This window comes from Balaenoptera ricei, chromosome 3 (genome assembly GCF_028023285.1).
Source record: "Balaenoptera ricei isolate mBalRic1 chromosome 3, mBalRic1.hap2, whole genome shotgun sequence".
In the NCBI taxonomy this organism is placed as follows: domain Eukaryota; kingdom Metazoa; phylum Chordata; class Mammalia; order Artiodactyla; family Balaenopteridae; genus Balaenoptera; species Balaenoptera ricei.
Window position 1 is genome coordinate 182,380,784 of NC_082641.1, and position 18,009 is coordinate 182,398,792.

The 18,009-nt window shown below is 60.9% G+C and overlaps 1 protein-coding gene across 2 annotated transcripts; it reads left to right on the forward strand.

Annotated features, from left to right (window-relative positions):
• The first annotated feature begins 4,790 nt into the window (after nucleotides 1-4,790).
• On the forward strand, nucleotides 4,791-17,954 carry POLRMT (RNA polymerase mitochondrial). Of its 2 annotated transcripts, none has more exons than XM_059919018.1 (21): nucleotides 4,791-4,908; nucleotides 5,429-5,527; nucleotides 7,641-8,260; nucleotides 10,431-10,561; nucleotides 10,662-10,854; nucleotides 12,100-12,252; nucleotides 12,454-12,618; nucleotides 12,709-12,864; nucleotides 13,091-13,315; nucleotides 13,518-14,324; nucleotides 14,674-14,796; nucleotides 15,133-15,255; nucleotides 15,500-15,679; nucleotides 15,914-16,000; nucleotides 16,086-16,199; nucleotides 16,290-16,342; nucleotides 16,458-16,556; nucleotides 17,299-17,371; nucleotides 17,522-17,613; nucleotides 17,699-17,760; nucleotides 17,854-17,954. In XM_059919018.1, exons 1-21 carry the CDS (start codon nucleotides 4,821-4,823, stop codon nucleotides 17,901-17,903), a joined length of 3,693 nt encoding a protein of 1,230 aa, XP_059775001.1. In that variant the 5' UTR covers nucleotides 4,791-4,820; the 3' UTR covers nucleotides 17,904-17,954. The 2 variants fall into 2 exon arrangements, with proteins under 2 accessions (XP_059775001.1, XP_059775002.1); XM_059919019.1 differs by having other exon boundaries at nucleotides 12,103-12,252.
• The last annotated feature ends 55 nt before the right edge of the window (nucleotides 17,955-18,009 follow it).

Consider the following 18,009-nt stretch of genomic DNA (forward strand, 5'->3'; position numbering starts at 1 on the left):
GCCCCGCCAGCTAGAAACTTGGTCTTCCCTTCCTAGACTGTCCCCACCCCACCTGCCAGGAGGACAAGATCCAGGGCCCTGTATGACTGGAGGGGACCCACGCCTGGGAAAACAGCTGCGCCCCAGGTGCTTTTCACAACAGCTTCACTGAAATATAATTCACATGCCACCCAGTTCACCCAGGAAACTGTGCAATTAGTGCTTTCAGTACAGAGTTGTCAACGCTTACCTCTGTCTAGTTCCAGAACATTCCATCACCCCAAAGAGAAGCCCCGTCCCCATCAGCAGTTGCCCTCATCCCCTCCCCAGCCCCTGACAACCACGAATCTACTCTCTGTCTCTGTGGATCTGCCTGTTCTGGACGTTTCGCATCAATGGACTCACACCCTTTGTGTCCTTCTGTGTTTGGCTTCTCTCACTGAGCATCGTGTTCAACTTCCATCCATATTGTATCAAATGTCAATGCTTCACCACTTCGCATGGTTGAGTGATGCTCCCGTGTGTGGAGGGACCATATTCTGTTTATCCATCATCCATTGATGGACACGTGGTTGTTGCTGCCTTTTGGCTGTCGTGAATCATGCTACTGTGGACGTGCGTGTACGAGTTTAAGTGTGAACATAAGTCGCCATTTCACTCATGTATATACCCAGGAGTGGAACTGCTGGGTCACATGGTGATTCTATGGTTGGCTTTTTGAGGAGCTGCCAGAACGTCTTCCACAGCGGCTGCCCCATCTCACATTCTCACCAGCCATGCACGAGGGCTCCAGTGTTCCCACCTCTTCACCAGCAGCTGTGATTGGCCATCGTTTTGATTGCAGCCATCCTAGTTGGGTACAGTGGCATCTCGCTGTGGTTTTCTGGAAGATGTCAAGCCTACAGACAAGTTGTGAGAACAGCACAATGAACGCCCTGTTCCGGGAGTCCCCAATTCTACATATTATTATTATTATTATTTTAATATTTATTTATTTATTTATTTATGGCCGTGTTGGGTCTTCGTTTCTGTGCGGGGGCTTTCTCTAGTTGTGGCAAGCGGGGACCACTCTTCATCGCGGTGCGCGGGCCTCTCACTATCACGGCCTCTCTTGTTGTGGAGCACAGGCTCCAGACGTGCAGGCTCAGTAACTGTGGCTCACGGGCCCAGCTGCTCCGTGACATGTGGGATCTTCCCAGACCAGGGCTCGAACCCGTGTCCCCTGCATTGGCAGGCAGATTCTCAACCACTGCGCCACCAGGGAAGCCCCCTACATATTATTTTTGATTTCCATCAGCTGGAGGATGGGTAAATACACTGCAGCAAACTCACGGGGGAGTACTATGCAGCCACGAAAAAGAGTAACCCACTGAATACACAACAACGTGGATGATTCTCAGACAGAATGAGGAGAAGCAGTCAGACACGATAGAGGTCCATCTATGGGACATTCTGGAAAACCAACCCATGTGTGAACTCTCCGATGGGTGTCGCCCTCAGGGGCAATGATAGGGGACGTGAGGGGGTTTCAGGGGCTGGGTGTTCTTTGGAACACCCCTGTGTCCTGGAAAATTAATTGAACTGTATTCTTTCTTTTTTTTTTTGGCCGCGCCCACACGGCCCGTGGGATCTTAGTTCCCTGAGCAGGGATGGAACCACGCCCCCTGCATTGGATATGCAGAGTCTTAACCACTGGACCACCAGGGAAGTCCCGTGAACTGTATTCTTGATGTGTGCACTGTTCATGTTCTACCTGAAAAATACACACGTGTGGTCTTTTTATGTACGTGAGTATTTGAGAGGCAGCCTCAGAAATGGTCGGACGAGTATTTTTTTTTTTTTTTTTTTTGGCTGTGCCATGCGGCTGGGGATCACATTTCACCGACCAGGGATCGAACCCGGACCCTTGGCAGTGAAATCGCGGAGTCTTAACCGCTGGACCGCCAGGGAATTCCCGGACGAGTCTTCTAATGGCAAGGTGCTCCGTCATAGCCAAGTGGCAAACTTATCCCTCATCCACGCTCAAATGCCCCCTCTTTTCACCGTTATGTCCTTGAATACCTTTTTTTCTCATCCCAGACCTGGGTAGGGCACATGCAGTGCCTTCTGTTCTCTGTCGCTGTGATTGGCTGAATAAAGGCCCACAAAGATGTGTCCACATTCTAATCCCCAGAACCTGTGAATCTGACCTTATTTGGATAGAGTCTTGGCAGCTGCCATTACATTAAGATTTTCAAATGAGATCATCCTAGGCGCCCTAAATGCAGTCACAAGTACCCTTATGAGAGACACAGACACGGAGGAGAGGCCACGTGAAGGCGAAGGCAGAGATGGGAGGGACACGGCCACAAGCCCAGGATGCCTGGAGCCCCAGAAGCTGGAAGAAGCAGTAAGGACCCTCCCTGGGAGCCTCCGGATGGGGCACGGCTCTGTCCACACCCTGATTTCATCCCAGTGATACTAATTTTGGATGTCTTGTCTCCAGAAATATGAGAGAATTAACTTTTGTTGTTAGGGCACCAAGTTTGTGGTCGTTTGTTACGGTGGCCCCAGGAATCTGATGCCATGTCTTTCCATCTAGAGAGCATTCCTTGCCTTCCTCAACACGTCTTCTTTTTTTTTTATTAATTTTTTATTGGCGTATAATTGATTTACAATGCTGTGTTAGTTTCAGGTGTAGAGCAAACTGAATCAGCTATGCATATACATATATCCACTCTTTTCTAGATTCTTTTCCCGTATAGGTCATTACAGAGTACTGAGTAGAGTTCCCTGTGCTACACGGTAGGTCCTTACTAGTTATCTGTTTTATATATGGTAGTGTGTGTATGTCCATCCCAATCTCCCAGTTTATCCCTCCCCACCCCCCAACACTTTTGAAGTCTCACAGAATGTCCCACAGCCTAAGTTCATCTGAACGTCTCTTGGTTCAATTTGGGTGAAAAGTTTTGGGGAAGAACCCAGCACACGTGAACAGCTTCTGAAACACAGTCTTGCCCAAACCCCAACGTCTCGATGCCATGACCCCCTCTTAAGGACATCTGTCTCCACTTGTCTCATGTGTTATTCATATTTTCATGCTTAAGTTTTACAAGGAAATTTGATATCCCCATCAGGAGTGGAAAACCAGTGCCATACATTGACACATTGACAATAAGCTGTAAGAAGAAATACAAAGAGAAGAGACCATGTGACAAAAGTCTCCGATTGGCAGGACCCCAGCCCGGGAGCTGAGACAGGGGTAACACACAGGTGGCACCAAGCGAGACCGCCCGTGTTTGAGCAGGGACTGAAAGGAGAATGGCTTCCTCACCGCCAAGATCCAGGATCCAGCTCTTGGGGAGATACTAGTTTAGGGAATCTGATGTCCCAGAGAGTAGAAGAGGAAACTGAGGCAAAAGAATTCAGAAGTCTTGGCTTCCAGCCCAGGCTCCTGGCTCTGCCAGACTGCGGGGATACGAGGGGATGTCTCTAGGTCTTGGGGGGGCCAGGGCCAGCTGATTCAGTGACCCCCTCCCCCACCAGGCCAGGAAGGAAACCCTAGGTGTGAGCCAGGTCTGAGGTCACGGCCCCCCAGGGCATCTTGGGGTGGATTGGGGCGGGTTCAGGAGGATGCTGCTCTCTGTTGAAAACATTCCCAGCTGGTGGCATCACAGTGCACAGGCCCGCGTGGGCAGCTGCGTCTGGAATGTGCTGTCGAGAGGCGTCCAGACCTAGGAGTCTGACCCTTCCAGAGTACAGGTCCGGCCTCCACTCTGGGTAGTGGGGAGACTGAAGTCTGAGCAACTGGGGACAGGTGGCAGCTTGAGCTGAGGCCCCTAAGGCCCACCGTGGTCTGGCCCCTGAGCACCCTTCCACCTTTGCCTCTGCTTCCTCTCTCCCAAACACTGCTCGAATTCCAACTTTCCACAGTTATTCCTGCCTCTCAGGGCCTTTGCACTCGCTTTGATTGCTGCCTGGAGCGCAGTTACACCATGTGTGCCTATTCTCATCCTTCACATACCGGCCAATCCCAGAGCAGACGCTCCCTCCCCTGACCTCAGTTTCCCCAACTGAATGATAAGGTGAGGCATGCCTTCCAGGTCTGATTCTAAAGTTTTGGCCCTGCTTACTCCTGAGTGGGATCTCCCTGGAGACCAGGGCTGAGATGCTCCAGGCTCCAGGGATTATTTCATTCCACTTGTCATCAAATCAACTTAGTTAGAGGTGAGTCTGCACTCTCTGCCCCACTCCGTCCCTGGCCTTGGGAACTAGTGGGTAAACTGAGGCCAGAAAGAGTGAATGAGGGAAATGTCCAGGAAACACGATGACCCAGCTGACCGTTGGCTCTGCGACTTTGAGTCAGACGGATGTGGGCCTTCATTCCAGTCTCTCTAACATTTGTGCTGTGTGTCTTTGGGGAACTTGATTGACCTCTCTGAACCTCAGCTTCCTCCACAATAAACCGGAGACAGTAATAGTTCCCTCCCCAGAGCTATCTTTGGATCAATGAAGATCGCGGATAGGAATCTCTAAATTGCAGAACGCTGTCCTAATTATTTGGCGAGTATTCCTTAAACAACAACAACAACAAAACCCAGGTTCCGGGTCCTCCCAAAGATGGCTTAGATTCTCGCAGTGTTGCCCAAGCAACGGCTCTGTCCCGCCCCGCCTCGACAGCGAACAGCCAATCAGAGGGCGCCACCGGCGCATGCCCCCCGCCTCCGGCGCCCCGCTGCCCCCTGGGAATTGTGGTTCTGTCGGCGCTCTCCAGGCGCGTGGTCCCTTCGCGGCCGCCGTAGGCCTTAGGACTACAACTCCCGGCGGGCGCGGGCGGCGCGGTGGTCCCGCGTGCTGGCAGCATGTCTGCCGTGCGCTGGGGCCGCGGCGCGGCGGGGTTCGGGAGGGCCCTGTGGCCGGCGGGCGCCCCCGGCCTCCTGGCCGAGGAAGGTAATGAAGGGGAGTCCCGGGACCGCTGCCCTGCCCCCCCACCCGCGGCCGTGACCTTTGGCTTCTCGACCCTCGGGATCCAGCTCCCTCCGACCTTTGCCCTTTGCCCTTGGGAGTTCTGGGGAACCCAGTGACTCGCCGCAGCTTTCACTCGTCCTTGGCCCACTCTCCGGACAGGAGTCGGCGGGGCACTTTGATCTTCGACCCTTGATTTCTTTTGGAGCCCCATGACCCACTACTTACGGTTTAGGGTTTTTAACCTTTGAATTGTCTGTGCCTTAGTTCGACGAACATTTTATCCTCCACCCCACGCCCCAGTTTTCTTTTTTCCTTTGCCCGTGGTGTCCCCTTCACTTTTGTCCTGTTAGTTTCTTTCCAGTGTGAGACCGGTGACCACTGACAGTTCCCACTGCCTTTAGGGTTCCTTTGCCCCGGATCCTGCGATTCCTGACCCTGTGAGGGCCCTCCCTCCCCCACCCCTGATGCCCGCCTCCTTCAGCCTCCCTGGTCTCTCCTGCAGGGGCCCTTGGTGGCGTCTGGGGCCTTAAGAGGAGCTCGACTGCCAGCCCTTGTGAGCAGGACCGCCGGAAGGACTGGGGCCATGCCGAGCTGCTGGAGGGTGAGCCTGACCCCCGAGGTCTGGGGCCTGAAGCCCCTTCCTCACTGTCCCCCCCGTCGGCAGCGCTGCTGGGAGCCGCCTCCCTGGTTCCCCACAGTGACCCCGGTGAGAAGGGATGTCAGTCTGTAAGGTGGGGTGACTCATGGGGTCCCGCTCTCTGGTGATCCGAGGGCCCCCACGGTGAAGCGAGTGCTGTACACAGCGAGCTCTTGTAGTTCCCTCGTCCCAGCAGGGGCTCCCCCTTTCCAGATGAGACAGTTGAGGCCCAGATCTGTGGCTGGAGAGACTGGCTCAAGGCCACACACCGCTGCACGTGCAGAGCTGGGCTTTGAGCTGTGACTTGACCAAGCTCAGTGGTCCTGGCTCAGCTTCCTGGGCTTGGGTGCATGATGGGGTCTAGTTGTGGTCATTGTCACCTGGGACGGACAGCCAGGTCCTGGCGGCCTCTGTAGCAAGTGGGGGGCATCTGTCCTTCTCGCCACCTCACTGTCCTCTCCTTCCCAGACGTCCAGTGCCTCCTGCTTCCCCTCCTGTCCCTCGTCCAGTGTGTGTCCCCCAGCCAGGAGTGGGGTGGGGGAGGCTTTGAAAAACACCTAATTTCAGAAAACCCCAAACACACAGAAGTGAAGCCACAGGTCCCACGCACTTCAAGAGCAACCTTCTTTCGTTTCTCACCCATCTCATTATTTTAAAGCTAAGCCCAGGGTCTGGAAATCTGAATCACTTCATCTCACTCCCCAGCCTTGAACCGTCCAACTGTTTCCTCTCTCACAGAATAATCTCCAGACCCCCACTGAGGGCCATAGACCTCCGGGCCTTTGCCTACCTCCTCGGCTTCTGGCATCAGGAGCTTTGCACCTGCTTGTCCCGGGTCACCCCCCAGGTGGCTCAGATGCGGCCGCCTCCGAGGGAAACCTGTGCCCACATCCGGCTTCTGCCTCGTGTCCTGCCCCACGCTTTGCCGCCGGACAGTCTCCCGCACGTGCAGAAAGGGTCTGCTGAGTCTCCGGTCACTGGGGCCAGGGCCGCACCTGTGTTTCTGCTCTGGGCCAGCTCTCTCCGGGGCCGATGTTGTAGTGAGACAGGCGCAGGCAGGAGATGGATACCCTTGGTCCTCACGTTCGTGGATTCTGTGTTTGCAAAGTCTCCTACCAGCTGAACTTGTAACCCCAAAGCCAATGCATGCCTTCCCAGCTGAGGTGGAGCTGGGCGACTCCCTGTCAACAGGCGTCCTTTTCAGGGTGTATCTGGTGCCATGTTTTTGCATTTTGTGCTGTTTGTTGGTGGTTCTGCAGTTTAAAATGGCCCCAGGCGTGGTGCTGGGGTGCTGTCTAGTTTCCTCAGCTCAAGGGGGCTGTGACGTGCCTTTTGTAGAAAATCTGCGTGTTCGACAAGCTTTGTTGAGGAATGAGTTGTAGAAGTATTGGCTGTGAGTTCAATGTTAGTGAATCAGCAGTACACAGGAAGTAAGATATCTCAGATGAGAACTCACAAAACAGGGTTATGTGTGGACCTGTTGATGGAAATGTGACCATGGGCTCTCAGGAGCCCCGTGTTTGCCTGGGAGTGGTGGTTCCCTGTTCACCAGCTCAGTGGCCTGAAACTCTGTAGAACAGAATTGCCCCAGGTCCTGAGAGCTGACTGTCGGTGAAGTGGCACAGGGCAGCGGCGGGCTGTGAATTGTCTGTGTGTGGGGGGATAATGGCACGTGCAAAGGCCCTGAGGCCATTACAGATGGAGTGGGGGTGGGAGGTGCAGGGAGGCGCCGGCACCCGGGTGGATTTTGAAGGCAGAGCCCTGAGGAGGCGCTCACGGGCTGCATGTAGAGGGCGAGAGTCGCAGACGACCTGTGACTTTTGGTCGGGCTGGGAAGGACAGAGCTTGGGGGGGTGGGGGAGGACGCAGAGAGGCAGGTTGTGGGCAACACCGGGAGCCTGTTCGGGACGTTGGGTTCGAGTGGCTCGGGTGGATGGGTGCTGGTTGCGTGGGCGGGGCGTGCGTGGCCGACGAGGTAAGTCTAGGGACGTTTGCGGTGGTCAGCAGACACACAGGGCTGAGGTCTCTCGCCTCCTGGGCAGCGGGGTCCCCTGACGTCTCGCCCTCTGCCCCACAGTGCTCAAGGCGCGGGTGCGGCAGCTGCAGGCCGAGGGCGTGGCAGAGGTGACGGTGAAGAGGGTGGCCAAGAGGGTGGCCGTGGCTCGAGCCCCGGAGGCTGGCGGCGCCCAGCCACCCAGGCAGGCCCAGGCAGGGGCCGAGGGGGCCGCCCCCATGCTCAGCAGCCGCTGGGCGCAGAAACTGGACGACGATCAGCGGCTGATGGAGAGGCGCAAGCAGCGGCTGGAGGGGAAGCTGCAGAAGCACGTGGAGAAGGTGGCCTGGCAAAAGCAGCTGCGCTCGGAGCCCCGGCTGCTGAGCAGGAAGCTGGCGAGCCAGCTGCAGCACTGGGAGCAGGGGGCGCCCCGGAGCCCGTGGGAGGAGCAGCTGGCGCAGCTGCTGCAGGAGGCCCCGCAGGGGCGGAGCGGCGAGGCGGCGGCGGCCCCGGCGGACAGAGGCCCCGAGTCGCGGCTGGAGGGCCAGCGGCAGAGGCTCCTGTCCTTCTTTGAGTGCTGCCTGCTCACGGGCAACCTGCCCCTGGCCCACCACGTGCTGGTCACCCACCACAGCAAGTCCCAGCAGCAGCGGCTGCTCACACTCTCCATGTACAACATGGTCATGCTCGGCTGGGCTCGCCAGGTGAGTGGCTGGGCCCCGGGAGCGAGTGCCCCGGGGCCAGAGGCAGAAGCCAACTTGGGGGCACTTAGATTCGAACCCTTGTCTTTTAGCCCCAGGGCTCAGGCCTTTGTCTTTTATTGTTTTAATAATTCTTTAGGCTTGTCGATTATGAGTCACACGTGGCCTTCAAAGCAAAGTGGGAAAATGACCAAAAGAGCAGGAAGAAGCTGTGCTCTGGTTCAGAGCATTTCCTTCTGGTTACTTGACCACGGCTCTGGTGTGAGGGGCGCTGCAGACCCTTCTTGGGGCTGCGACCTCAGTGCTTTCCATCTAGCTTGTTCTTGTCTTGAGTTTCCTAGGTGGGATCCTTCCTTTTAATGCAGACATTCACAGCTGTGAATTTCCCTCTGGGAACAGCTTTAGCTGCTTCCCTCTCCCACGTTTTCTGTTTTCTCCTGCGATTTCTCCTCTGACCCGTGGCTGCTTAGGAGAGTTGCTTAAGTGCCCTTGCGGTGAGAACTTCCCCAACACCCTCCCTCCCGTGGGTCTGTGGCCTCATTTGAGGAGCAGCAGGGAAAGCGTTAGTGCCGGGCAAACAAGGGAAACAGCTGTGTGAAGACACAGGTGCAACTCGCTAAGGCAGGTTGGCGGCAGGGACTTCGCTGTGCTGACTCACGCACAGAACGCGGCCCAGAGCCGCCTGATAGCGCTGGGAGGCTTCCAGGGGCTCCACAGCGACAGTCACAGGGAGCTTCTTGCCTGCATTGTCTTTGCAGGAGGGCACTCAGTTCCCAGGAGTTAGTCTGCCTTCCCAGGTCTCTGGCTTCCGGCGTCCCCCCAACAAAGGGTCCTGTTACGGCAGCATATTTCTGATTAGATGAGCTTCCGGGGGCTGCCGAACAAATGAACACAAACCGGGAGGCTTAAAGCAGCAGAAGTTTGTTTTCTTTTAGTCCCAGCGGCCAGACGTCCGAGGTCAGGGCGTGGCAGGGCCCCACTCCCTCTGGAGGCTCCAGGGGAGGGTGCTTCGCGCCTCTGCCAGCTCCTGGGTCTGCGATGTCCCTTGGGCTGTGGCCGCGTCCCTCTGATCTCTGCCTCAGTGGTCACACGGCCTCCTCCAGTGTGACCTCATCCTAACTGCACCTGCAGGGACCCTGTTTCCAAATAAGGCCCTTTTCTGAGGTTCCAGGTGGATGTGAGTTTTGGGGGCCCTAGGCAGCCAGCCTATGTCGAGCAGGCCTGGCTGCCACCCAGACCTGAGTTTAGTCCCGTTCTGCCGTGTGCTCCCCGTGGCCACACCCCTCCCTTCCCTCTGCGCCTCGGGTTTCCCATCTTGGGAGGAGTGAGGGCTGTAATCCAGGGCTCCAACCCCATGTGTGTGTGTGTTTAACACTGTGAAGGGTCGAGTGCATGTTTTCATGGTGGTGGTGACATTACTGTTGAGTTTTTTTTTTTTTTTCTTTCTTTTAATAAAAGTTGTTTCCATTTTTTATTTATTTGGCTGCATCAGGTCTTAGTTGTGGCTCGTGGGATCTAGAGCGCAGGCTCAGTAGTTGTGGCGCACGGGCTTAGTTGCTCCGCGGCATGTGGGATCTTCCTGGACCAGGGCTCGAACCCGTGTCCCCTGCATTGGCAGGTGGATTCTTAACCACTGCGCCACCAGGGAAGTACTCCTACTGTGAGTTTTTAGAGGTAGGATAGATGGGCTGAATCTAGACCAGCAGCGTCCAGTAGACCTTTCTGTGACGTTGCCAGTGTTCTTCATCTGCTCCAGCCTCCTGTTGCTGCTGAACCGAGTATTTAATTTAAACTAAGCTAAGTGGCCGGTATGGTTGGTGACTACCGGACTGATCGCACCCCGGGCCGTGCAGACAAGCACCTAGGACCCAGTTGCTGGCACGTGGTCTGGGGTGGCAGCACCTCTCAGACAGGGTGCAGGACACATGGCGGGGTGCTGGGAATGCCTCTCTCTGGAAGGGTCTGTGGCATCTCTCCTGAGCCACCAGTGGGCTGGAGGAAAAACCGCAGGGGAAGGTAGCGGGGAGGCCTGTGTGGAGGAAGGAGGCCCGGTCGTCGGGAAACTGGGTAGAGGAGCAGGTGGGCAGCAGGGAGCACTGTGGGCCGAGCTGGGGCCTCCCTTCCGCCCACACCCGGCCCCCCCGCAGGCCCTCACCCCGCTTGGTTCCCCCAGGGCTCCTTCAAAGAGCTGATGTACGTGTTCTTCATGCTGAAAGATGCCGGCCTCGCCCCGGACCTGCGGTCCTACGCAGCTGCCCTGCAGTGCATGGGGCGCCTGGACCAGGATGCTGGCACCATCCGAAGGTGGGTGGGTCGGTGTGGGGTGGCCTGGCTGAGCTGGGGGCTGGGATCCCTGGGGCTCCCCGGGCACCGGCGCTGGGAGCCGGGTGTGTGTGCCCTGCAGGTGCCTGAAGCAGATGGCGCAGGACGGGCTACAGCTGCAGGGGCTCTTCACGGCTGGGCCGCTGAGCGCCGAGGAGCGGGCTGAGCTCCTGCGGGCTGTGCGCAAGGCCAAGCCCGCCTTCACCCCCCCGCGGCCGCCCGTGCCCCCGCCCCAGGTCAACACCTCGCCGCTGCTCCGGGAGATCTACGCCAAGGTGAGCTGGGGCCTGTGGCCTGGCACCTGCCGGGAGCGGGGGGCCGGGGGGGAGGTGTTGTCTCCGGGCGCCTCGGCCCCTCCCCGTCTCTCTTGGCGGGGTCGGCCCCACCCAACCCCATGCTGGCGGGAGGGAGGCTGTTGTGGGGGGCCCACGCTGCACCGTCCTCGGTTTCCACGTGGCAATGCAGCCGTGGGCCGAGCGTCGGGGTGTCGCAGGGCCCGTGTGCCCTCCCTAAATAAGACTGGACAGCTAACTCCGCAGGCGGCAGGCAGCGGGCGAGGCCGCATCGCCTCCCAGGGTGGAGTAGAGCATGACACCTTGAGGCACTGGGTTTTTTCTTTTTACTGGGACATAATTCTCCTGTTCTACAGTTCACCTTTTAAAGTGTAATTCAGTATTTTTTTTTTTTTTTTAGTACGTTGATCTCTATGTAATTCCAGAACATTCCATTATCCCAAAAGGAAGCCCGTCCCCATCAGCAGTCAGTCCCCATCCCCACCCCCACCCCACCCCCCCACCCCCCGCACCAGCCCCTGACAACCACTAGCCACTAACTCTCTGTGGATCTGCCTGTTCTGGACGTTTCCCATCAATGGAATCACACCCTGTGTGTCCTTCTGTGTCTGGCTTCTCTCACTGAGCATCATGTTCTCAGGGTCCATCCACGCGGTAGCGAGTGTCAGGGCTTCACCCCTTCTCAGGGTTGAGTGATGTTCCCGTGTGTGGAGGGACCACATTGTGTTTATCTATCATCTGTTGATGGACACTTCGGTCGTTTCTAGTTTTTAAGCATCGTGAACTGTGCTGCTGTGGCTGTGGACAGGTCTTTGTGTAGATGTATATTTTGGATTCTCAGTGTGTTGGGTTTTGCTATTTTTAATTTATCTATTTTTGGAAGGGTCACACGTTCACACAGTTGCAAGTTTAAAGAGAAAACAGCAGCATCCGGGGACTTGCACTGTCTTCCTGGGCGTCCTGCCCGCCTGGCAAGGCCAGCAGATGCGGTTACACCAGCATCGTTGTCTCACTGTCCTGGGCCCTGCTCTCCCCCCAGCGTTAAGGATGGATGATTTTCAGGAGACTTGGGAAAATGACTGTGATTCTGCCATGGGGGCGGGTGGGGGTCCTGGCACGTGTAGGGTGGGCAGCTGCTCTTCTTGACCTCGGGTGTGGATGGAACCCTGGGGGACTCAGGTCGAGAGGTCAGGCACCGGGACCTCACCACCAGCCTGTTGCCACCAGCAGGACCCCACTGTGTCCTACCCGAGGCTGCACTTGTCCCTGAAGGAGCTGCAGGGCCTCTTCCGACAGCAGCTTCGCGTGGAGATGGCCACCACTGTCACCGTGGAGTCCGTGGAGAAGGTTCCACTGCTGACCAAGGAGGTCCTGCATGCGGTAAGGGGCTGGGGGGTGGTCCGCTCCGGCCGAGCTGGGCGTCCCCTGCCTGGGCAGGGTCGCGTGGGGGAGGCCGGCTGCACGGCACCCCCCCACCCCACCCCCACTGAGCCAGGCACTGCCAGGCGTAGGGCTGGGGCCTCGCGGGCTGCAGGGTTGCGTGGGCACGGTGGTGACTCCTTGTGTACCCCCTCCCCCCAGCGGAAGACCCTGGCAGGCTTGCGCACCCGATGGAGGACGGCGCTGTACCGGGAGCTGCAAGAGACCAAGGAGAGCGAGGCCCACGCTGCTCGAGAAGGCCGCCTCTCACTCTTCCCGTACCTGTGCCTGCTCAGCGAGAAGGAGGTTGTGGGGGTGCTGCTGCAGGTGCGCACGGGGCCGGGGGGAGGGGCTGCTGGGGGTGTGCCTGTGGGGTCCACATGGAGCGCGGGGCTCATGGCGCTCGCTGCCCTCCAGACCCTGCAGGCGCTGCCCGCGCAAGGAGAGTCACTTCTCTTCCTGGCGCACGAGCTGGGTCTGCGTGTCTTCAAGAGGAAGCAGCTCAGAAACGAGGTGCAGGAACTGGAGCAGCGCTACTCCAAGTACCTGCACCTGCTGGCCTCCGACACCCAGGTGAGGCCCAGGAAGCCTGGGTGGGGAAACCCAGGCGTTGAGCGGAGGTCCCCTCCCCTCTCTCCTCTCCCCTTTCCTGAGGCGACCAGATTTGCCCCCAGACTCCACCTCATTTTCCTCACCTAGCCCTGGGATAGCAGTCAGCTCACCCCTCCCTGGGGGTGGGCGGAGGGCTCCAGCTCTGCACCCAGACCCTCATCCCCCTGAGCCACCCTCCCGCTTGCAGGTGGCGGAACCATGCCTGCCACGGCAGCATTGGGAGGCACTGGGGGCGCCTGAGGCCCCCCACGAGCAGCCCTGGCCCGTGTCAGTGGTGGTGCAGCTGGGAAAGCAGCTGGCGGAGGTGCTGGTGCGGGCCGCGCAGATGCCCAGCAGCCTGGCGGCGCCCCGGAGCCCAGGCACGCTCATCCCCGTGCTCTACCACGTGTACTCCTTCCGCAGCTTCCGCCAGGTGGGCCACTGTGGGGACGGGCCTGCGGGGAGGCCGCGGGCTCCTGGTGGTGCAGGGCCCCGGGGCCATGGTGGGATCCTGCCAGAATGGTGCTGTGGCCCTGGACCTGGTCTCAGGGTCGGGGCATCTGAGGGGACCCCAGGGCCCTCCTCCACTGCCTTTGGGGCAGCCCCCGAACCTTCTCCGCCTGCCCCGCCCCCAGATCGGGATCCTGAAGCCTCACCCGGCCTTCACGCAGCTGCTGGAGACGGCGGCAGAGCGCACGCTGACCTTTGAGTCGACGGACGTGCCCATGCTGTGCCCACCACTGCCCTGGACGTCGCCCCACTCGGGTGCCTTCCTGCTGAGCCCCACCAAGATGATGCGCTCTGTGGAGGGCAGCCAGCAGCACCAGCTCCTGCTGGAGCGCTGCCCGCCTGCCGAGCTGCACGGTGCCCTGGATGCCCTCACCCAGCTGGGCAACTGTGCCTGGCGGGTCAACGGGCGCATACTGGACCTGGTGCTGGAGCTCTTCACTGACAAGGGCTGCCCTCGCCTGGGTGTGCCCGCCCCGCCCTCCGAGGCCCCCCGGCCACCCGAGGGCCGTCAGGCTCCCAAGGGCTGCTTGCTGCCCGAGGTCTCGCCTGCCGAAAAGGCTGAGATGCGGCGGGAGCTGGCCCGGCGCCTGAAGGTGGCACGGGAGATGCAGAGCCTGCGCGCCGATGCACTGTACCGCCTGTCGCTGGCCCAGCACCTGCGGCACCGCGTCTTTTGGCTGCCGCACAACATGGACTTCCGCGGCCGGACCTATCCCTGCTCACCGCATTTCAACCACCTGGGCAGTGACCTGGCCCGCGCACTGCTGGAGTTCGCCCAGGGCCGCCCACTCGGCCCCCACGGCCTCAACTGGCTCAAGATACACCTGGTCAACCTCACAGGGCTCAAGAAGCGCGAGTCGCTGCAGGCACGCCGGGACTATGCGGACGAGCTGATGGAGGACATCCTAGACTCGGCGGACCGGCCCATGACGGTGGGTGGCGTGGGGAGGACAGCGGCTGGGCCCTGACCCCTGACCCCTGACCGCTCTCCTGGCCGTCGTGGCGCCCACCTCAGACCCATGCAGGCACCCCCCACCCCCTGCTTCTTCCCAGGCACCCTTCTGCTTGTCTTTCCCTCTGTCCTGGGCCATCGGCAGCCTCCCATGCCACAATAGGCCTCCCTCCAGGCTGACCCCTCCCTGGTCTATCACTCCTGTCCTCTCTCCACGCCATTCAGGGCCTCCCGGTGTCCCCACGCCACCTGGGCCCGCCCAGGAAGTGCCCCCAGGCTGGCTCTGACCCCACCGGGCCTGGCCTCACCCAGCCCGCTGCTTCCTGCAGGGCCGCAAGTGGTGGATGGAGGCAGACGAGCCCTGGCAAGCCTTGGCCTGCTGCATGGAGGTCGCCCAGGCGGTGCGTGCCCCCGACCCCACCGCCTATGTCTCCCACTTCCCGGTTCACCAGGTGAGCTGGGGGACTCCGGTGTGGAGCGTGCCCGGCCCTTGTGGGCGCCTGCCAAAGGTGTCTCGCTCGGGTTGAGGTGCCGAGGGATGGCACGGGTGCCCGGCACCTGCCCATCCCACTCTGACAGGCTGGTGTTCCCACGGTGAGCAGCTTGTGCAGACACGCCCCCCCCCCCCCCCCGCCCTTTCTGTGCCTCGGTTCCGCTTTGTGGGGGCTGATGCCCGCCTGTCATTGTGGGAGGTCCAGGGAGCACCCCGTGAGCCGAGCTGGGGAAGCCTGGAGCTCGCCTTGCCCCGCCCCTCGCTCCCTGCTCCTCACCCTCCACCCGTCGCCCAGGATGGCTCCTGTAACGGCCTGCAGCACTACGCCGCCCTGGGCCGGGACAGCGTGGGGGCCGCCTCCGTCAACCTGTTGCCCTTGGACCTGCCGCAGGACGTGTACAGTGAGGTGGCTGCACAGGTGCGCACCCACCCCGCCCCCGCTTGCTCTTATCCCCCAGACCCACCCGGGTCTGTCTTTCGAACATCTGGGTGCTGTGGACCCCACTGCCACGGCCGCCACCTGTCACGTGACCCGGCAGTCAGGCAGGGTTCCTGGGGGACGTGTCGGGGGGCGATGGTGAGGTCCACGGGAAGAGAAGGCGCCTCGGGGTGGGTGGCTTCGGGGTGGGCAGGGCCCTGCCCACTGACCCCCGCTCCTCCAGGTGGAGGTGTTCCGCAGGCAGGACGCCGAACAGGGTGTGCGGGTGGCCCAGGTGCTGCAGGGTTTCATCAGCCGCAAGGTGGTCAAGCAGACGGTGATGACCGTCGTGTACGGGGTCACCCGCTACGGGGGCCGCCTGCAGATCGAGAAGCGCCTCCGGGAGATCCACGACTTCCCCCAGGTGCGCGGGGCCGAGACTCCAGATCCTGCCGGCCACTGTCCGGTAGCAGGTGGCCGCTGGGCAGCAGGCGGTCCTGACACAGGGTCTTGTCTCTGCCCACCGTGGGGTCCTCCAGCGGGGTCCATGGGAGCGAGCCCACCCCCTCAGAGTGTGCGAGGTCACTGGCCCAGGGCCATCAGGCGTCGTGGCGGGAACCTGGGCCCCGCCCACGCCCTCCCCTCGCCCTCTCCCCAGGACTTCGTGTGGGAGGCTTCTCACTACCTCGTGCGCCAGGTGTTCAACAGCCTGCAGGAGATGTTCTCGGGCACCCGGTCCATCCAGGTGAGGCCTCATCCTCCCCCTGCCCCCGCCTCGGCCGTGGCTCCCCAGAGCCGGCCCCCCCTGAGCCCGGTGTCCACCCCTGCAGCGCTGGCTGACCGAGAGCGCCCGGCTCATCTCCCACACGGGCTCGGCCGTGGAGTGGGTCACGCCCCTGGGCATCCCCATCATCCAGCCCTACCACCGTGACTCCAAGGTCATGGTATGTGCAGCCCCGCCCCTGCCCCGCCCCCGCCCCCGCTGCGCCAGGCAGGACTCAGCGCCCCCTGCCCCTACCGCCCCTACCCTGCAGATCAAAGGCGGGCTCCAGAGCCTCACCTTCAGCAGCAGCGTGGACACCAGCCAGTGAGTGCACGGGGGGCGGGCGGGCGGGGCCGGGGCGCCTGGGCCGGGAGGCCACTGGGGTCGGGCCGGGCCGGGCTGAGGCTCCAGAGTCCCCCACCTTGCACCCCGCCCCCAGGAAGCCCAATACGCTGAAGCAGAAGAACGGCTTCCCGCCCAACTTCATCCACTCGCTGGACTCCTCGCACATGATGCTCACGGCCCTGCACTGCTACAGGTGCACCAGGGCTGGGGACCCCGCGGTGGGTGCCGCCCGCTGGAGATGGGGTCAGGCGAGGACCGAAGCCGTGGGGGCCTGGGGGACCTGGTGCCCCGGAGGCGACAGGCCGCGAGGCAGGGAGGGGTTGGGATGCGGCTGACTGGGCGGGGGAGGGGCTCCAAGTGTGAAGCTGGCCCTCGGAGGGTCCCCGGGCCCGGCCTGCTGTGTGGCCTGCTCTTGATGTGTGTGGACCTGCCGGGGCAGGCAGAGGTGTCTAGTTTCTCACGGTTCTCTTAGAAACGGCTGCTCCTGTGGGGGGGGGTGTGGCCGCACTGAGCCAGACTGCTGTGGGGGTTCTGTGTTCTGTGCCCCCCTGGGGTGGCTTGGGGACCCCTGGGATGGAGCCCTGTGGTGGAAGGGGGCCCAGCCTCAGCCACCCCCTACGGGAAGCTGAGAATCAGTTGGGTGGCAGTTGAGGGTAGGGTGGCAAAGAGGCTTCTTCCTAAGAGGAGAACTTGTCACTTGCCTGCTGAGGGGCACGTGTGGCGCACAGACAGCTGCTGGAGTGCGCGGGGGTGAGGGGCGAGAGGAGAGTGGGCGTCACTGGACAGTGGGCGCCCCCGGCTGAGCGGTGGGGAGGGGCTTGAGATGAGAGCTGGGCCAGTGCTGGGCCAGTGCTGGGCGGCGGGGGGGTGTGGATTGTGAGGGAGGAGACCTCAAGGCGTGGCCTCTCCACGGGGGCCCCTCACTGCTGCTGCAGGAAGGGCCTGACCTTCGTCTCGGTGCACGACTGCTTCTGGACCCACGCCGCTGACGTTGCGGTCATGAACCAGGTGCAGGCCCACCCCCACTAGGGCGGACACCCCCGGCTCTCGCGCCCCCAACCTCAACCCCTCCTGACCTGGGAAGCCCGGTCCCCCTGCCCCTTGGGCCTGGTTCCTGGCTGCTGACGCCCCACCCCCACCCCCACCCCCCCGCCGCAGGTCTGCCGTGAGCAGTTCGTCCGTCTGCACAGCCAGCCCATTCTCCACAACCTGTCCAGGTTCCTGATCAAGCGGTTCTGCTCCGACCCCAGGTGAGGCCCCCCCAGCCCAGCACCGCAGTGGCCGCTCCCTCCCCAGGCCGCCCCGGCCTTACCCCCACCCCGCCTTTGCCTTCAGGACCTCCAAGAGCATCTGGGTCTCCAGGCTGATGGACACGCTGCTGTCTGTGCCCAAGGCAGGTGAGGCCCAGGGCTGGACGGCCCCTCACAGGGCTGGGGGCAGGGCCTTCCCCAGGGCCCGCCCCCAGCCTTCTGCTCTGCTCCGCTCCGCAGGGACCTTCAACCTGGAGCAGGTGAAGCACTCCACGTACTTCTTCAGCTGACGGCCAGTGCTGCCTCCCTGTACTTGAGTGTGAATAAAGGGTCTGTCACCATGTGGGGGCTGCTTGCCTCGGGGAGGGGCGGGCTGCGCGCTGGGTCCGGGCAGAG